Source organism: Trachymyrmex septentrionalis, unplaced genomic scaffold (genome assembly GCF_001594115.1).
Source record: "Trachymyrmex septentrionalis isolate Tsep2-gDNA-1 unplaced genomic scaffold, Tsep1.0 scaffold32, whole genome shotgun sequence".
Taxonomy (NCBI): domain Eukaryota; kingdom Metazoa; phylum Arthropoda; class Insecta; order Hymenoptera; family Formicidae; genus Trachymyrmex; species Trachymyrmex septentrionalis.
Window position 1 is genome coordinate 1,198,519 of NW_017305485.1, and position 5,059 is coordinate 1,203,577.

At 34.8% G+C, this 5,059-nt stretch overlaps 2 protein-coding genes across 2 annotated transcripts in view; one reads left to right on the forward strand and one right to left on the reverse strand.

Annotated features, from left to right (window-relative positions):
* Nucleotides 1-1,196, reverse strand: part of LOC108749993 — a 4,428-nt gene extending 3,232 nt beyond the window's left edge. The window contains exon 1 of the mRNA XM_018489136.1: nt 1,124-1,196. The gene's annotated coding sequence lies outside the window, so the exon portion shown is untranslated. The remainder of the gene's footprint in view (nt 1-1,123) is intronic.
* A 574-nt stretch (nt 1,197-1,770) lies between these two features.
* LOC108749994 (calcineurin-binding protein cabin-1-like) overlaps nt 1,771-5,059 on the forward strand; it is a 15,676-nt gene continuing 12,387 nt past the window's right edge. The window contains 5 exon segments of the mRNA XM_018489137.1: nt 1,771-1,866; nt 2,609-4,158; nt 4,233-4,394; nt 4,478-4,666; nt 4,865-5,052. Coding sequence (XP_018344639.1) covers nt 1,783-1,866; nt 2,609-4,158; nt 4,233-4,394; nt 4,478-4,666; nt 4,865-5,052 — 2,173 coding nt within the window. The 5' untranslated portion in view covers nt 1,771-1,782.

The following is a 5,059-nucleotide window of genomic DNA, read 5'->3' on the forward strand; positions in this document are numbered from 1 at the left end:
GATCTTTCTGATATATGTTTGATTTAGCAAGACGAAACGAATGAATGGAGATTGGATTGGACTGCTTATACGTGTACAAAATCCCTCTTGTCTTTGTCTCATAAATAAGCACAGTTCATCTTGCAATGTAGATCTGATAATTATTAGCAGTGTTTAGAAATATACTGAAATGTAGCATTGAAATGTATAATATAGGTATACGTGAATTATAGATTTTCAATACTACAAAGAAGAGAAATAATGTTAAACTAACAGCATCTAATTGAAAATAATTTTGTTAATCTATATATAATATATACAGTATTAATGCAACAAATATACCATCATTCTCTTGTTAAAAAAAAGTTATTAATTTCATTAATACTATTATTGAACGAGCAAAACTTTTGAATAGATTGTTGCAAATGCTGTTAATACAACATTTTTTCTATGTATCAATATATTTTTAAACGCAGTAACTATAATATAAAAGTACTCTCTTGTATCAAATTTGATAGCTGGAGTGGTTAAATAGTAGCAAAGCACAATATATGTCAGCTAATATTCTTAATCTTGCTGCAAATATTATTAGTTTCTGTTGTAAAAAGAAATTAACTTAATAAATATATTTAGCTAAACATCATTTTACTTTAGCAGCGAATATATTTCGCTGCAGCACCTTATAAATAGTAGATAATAAATTGAACTTTGACAGCAACACAATATTACCTTAATAACACACTTTATCCGAAATACTCTTAGGGGATCCCTTCTTATCTTGGGGATGTCCTTAGGATGTTCAAAGGACATATAGATATCTGTGCTGTTAGAGTAGCTATCCCTATAAGAACACATTTTAGCTGCGTTGGCTAATTATTTCTCTGTATGTATACTCCTGTATTAGCAAGGGAATTCAAGCTCTTTAGACACTTTTTTTTATAAGTTTGACATCTACAGTTTCATGATCTTATATGTAGTACTGAAGTCAAACGCTCATGTCGCTACGCTCATCTTAGCGCCGGGCACCATGTCTCCTAATAAATTTCCGTCAGCATATTTTATAAAACCTGCAATATCTGATGCAGTCCTCCAGCGTACATACACTGTTCGCCGAGACTGAAATAGTGCAATTATGCGTGCTTACCTCAACGCACAACATCCTCTCATGCAAGATCTTTTCGATTATTGCCATTCTCCACGAGGCAATATCACCGAATACGCGCCCGTATTGAAAACAAAAGCGAACTAAGACGTGATTAACAGCATATCGAACATACGGTTGGAGCAACCCGACCGCTGCGTGCGACATAACATTTTATTTGTAACATGCAGGGCGACAAGCGAGATAAGGCAAGTTAAAAGTTCAATCATTCCTCTCAGTTCCTCTCGCCGCACGCGAGATATCTGACTTCTGAAGTTGAAATCGCAGATGGTTCATTGCACACGTTTCATACTGCACTCGCCTGCACTCGACGCGAATCAAATATAATTAAATTCATCTTTCTCATGTAAGTCACATTTCTCTCCGTTTTATGGAGGACCGGATACACGTGCAGTAAGATTACAAGAAAAAGGCAGGAAAAACAAAGTGTGATCGAGCAAACGGCTCAGATTTTGTGTACATTTGACCGTTATCTGGATTATCTCTTTCGATCACTCGACCTCATCTGCATCTGTCTACATCCACGGCATTTCACGAATGCTTGGCGTTTGGCTCTATCTTGCCTATCCATGCGGTGTGTTAAAAAACCGGTTGTTTTGTTGACGTTTTGTATGTAGGCGACACCACGCGTACTGAGCAGGATGATCAAGATTTCGGCGCTTAACGAAGAGTCAAGTGAAGAGAGCGAGGAAGAGGATTTACCCACGATCACGAAGGAGGCACAGGTAGAGCAGCGCATCTATTTACATTATCATATAACCTAAAAGAGACGTACGAAGATATGAATATCTTCGACGCTTCTCTGTTGTTTTGTATTGTTATCGACAATATTAATTTACAATGCATCCTTGCATTGATTATCCAGCATGGATAACTAACGTTCGAAGAGCGTTCAGAGATCCTTATTCAACACCAGGTGGGATACAACTTGTGTATATGTATGTGTGTATGGTGTGTAACACAAAGTAATAATAAGAATATATATCAATATTAATTTCCTACTGAACAATGTAACTGTAACGTACAACATGTATTAGATTACATTTACATTATTGAGTGAGAATTAGAAATGTAATGTTACTGTTACTTTGTATTTAGCAGATAATCATATTCCAGTGAAGTACACTTTAAATTATCTACCACACCAGTACATTTTATCTAAGAGGTGTCCTGGAAACGTTCTTATTCAGATAGCATCATGTCCAAAATAAAATATCATAAAGGTGTCTTAGATTGGAAACACATTGAAGACTAAGATTGAAGATTAAAAATTTATCAATGAGGACAAAGAAATTTTAGCTCCTTTTGATTTGATTGAACAAATTTCAATCTTTCAGTCTTTAATATATAGTAATACTGAGAATCATAAAGTTGATGATAAAAGTATCAGATATTTAAATTGAAATTTGGAGGAATTCTAAATATTATATTGATATGTGTGTTAAAATGTGAAATAATTTCTTCCAGGAACAAATAGCATTGACGGAATACAACAAAGCTTTGGAGCTGTTAAAAGAAAATAAACGTGAAGAAGCGCTGGTCGTCTTCAAGGATCTCTTAGAGACTGAACTGTTGGATGGAGTGGAAAAGCCTGAAGTACCAGATGGCAGGTCCAGACCAATGTTGTCCTTAAAATATTCCTGCTTCAAGAACATTGGCGCTATTCAAGCGGCTTGTGAGAATTATGAGGAAGCTGTGGAGAATTATTGGGAGGCTGCAAACCTGGACGATTCCGATGTAACATTGTGGCATAGGATCGGCACATTAGCTATGAAAATTTCCAACTTGGAATTAGCTTGCTCGGCATTCAAGCAAGGCCTAAAATGCAATATTAATCACTGGCCATGCTTGGACAATCTCATAACTGCCTTATATGCCGTTCCTGATTATATGAACTGTCTGTTATATATTTCGGTGGCATTGGAAAGGGATCCTAATTACGTGAAGGGTCTGGCTTTTCGTGACAAGATATTTAAAGACATTCCATGTATGGAAGAATGTTATAAGCTGTATAATAGCGACTGGCAGATGGATCCACCTTTGTATACTGAATATGATCATGTATTGGCTGACAAATTATTAGCAGAGGCGAAGGAAGTTTCTAGAAAGTGGGTGGAAGTTTGCAAAGCAGAGTTTACACCAAAACCTTTACCAGAATTGATTTTAAGAATGCCTTTAACGAGCTGCACATGGTTGGCTCTCGGAGAAAGTCTATTAGATATGCATAGATATATTACTGATAATAATTTGAATTTTGTTAGTAAAATTGTATTATCAATCCAAAAACCTGACGATAAGAATACAGTGAGTAATGAAATAGAAACTGTAGAAAGTAGTGTAAGTATAATGGAAATAGATCAACAAAACGACTTGATTCCAAATGGAGAGACTGATATCAAACCTATTAAAATTGAAACAGAAGATTGCGAGATATCGGACGACAATCAAGTTTTTAATACAGATACAGTAATGGAAATTGAAATTGAAGACGACAAAAAATCTTGCTCAAGCGATGTGCAAATAGTCGAAGAGGAAGATCCATTGAGAATGTCTGACACAGATGGTTTACAAAGTGAAGAACAAACTGAAACGAAAAACATAGAATCAGAGGAACAAATGCATTCTGAAGCAGATGCAAATATCGACAAGTTAGAGAGCGACAAAGTCACAGACGATATATATTGCATAGATAGTGGAGTACCTACTGAGAAATGTAGTGATAAGGAAAGTGATAAATCAAGTGATAAGGCTTCTGAGAAAGGTACTGAGAAAGCGAATGATGCAATGTGTAAGGCAGACGATAAAACATCTCATTCCGAGAAAACTGATGGGAAGGAAGAAGGACAGAAGGTGAAAAAAAGACGCAGAAGTGCATTATGTTTTCTGCAACAATGGGCCTGGAGTTGCAGCAGCATGAGGCGATCCGCGAGAGTAAGAGGACCAAACAGAAGGGAAGCAGAGAGGGACGATGTTCAGTTAGAAGAAACACTTAGAAGATTATTTCCTAGTACCTTATTGTATGTATATTAATGACTCGTATGTAATTAGTTTGAAAATATAAAATATAATTTCCTTAATCATTTTTGTATAGACCCGACACGGTAAGATTGACTAAAGATGACGCTACTAAAAATCTAGATGATTCCATGGATACTATGGATATGTACCAATTATTTGCGAATCAAGAGAATAATAAAAATGTGGAAACTCTTAAATGCTCGGAAAGTTCTAAATCGCCAAGTCCTGACACAAGGTGTTTATCTATAATTAAACCTTTATCGATGTAATAATATTATTATAATAATATTATTATTAATCTGCGACTATATTTTATAGTCAACCACAAAAATACTTTGGAACAGAAACTGAAACTGCCGATGTGGACGCATTTATAAATCAACATAGCAGTAAAAGCAATTTAATGATAATTATCACGAAATTTGCAGAATTTTTATGTACTAAATGGAATCGAGAATGGCCGAAAGGAATGTCAGATATTTATTTACAAGCATATGTCTTTATGAGGTAGGATTGCATTCGGAAACCACCTGAATAACCTGTCATCTTATCCTTGTTTAACATAGGGTGAACAACAAGGATAAAACGATACATGGAGGTATTCAGGTGATGTTTCCGAAAGCAGCTTAAGTATATAGGAATTGATTTTAATTTTTAATTAATTTTATTAAAAACGAAAAATTTGAGTTAACAATTTTTTTTTAGACAACATATTCCACATTTATCACCATTTGATGAAGATGCCAATGACAAAATTCTGAAATTAGATACCGAAACGACATTGTTATTTGGCGAACTTCATACAGACAGATGGTTAGATAATAAACCAGACACCATGCCAAATCCAACGTAAGATTTCAATAATTTTTTCTTTATATTATTGATAAAAATAATATATAT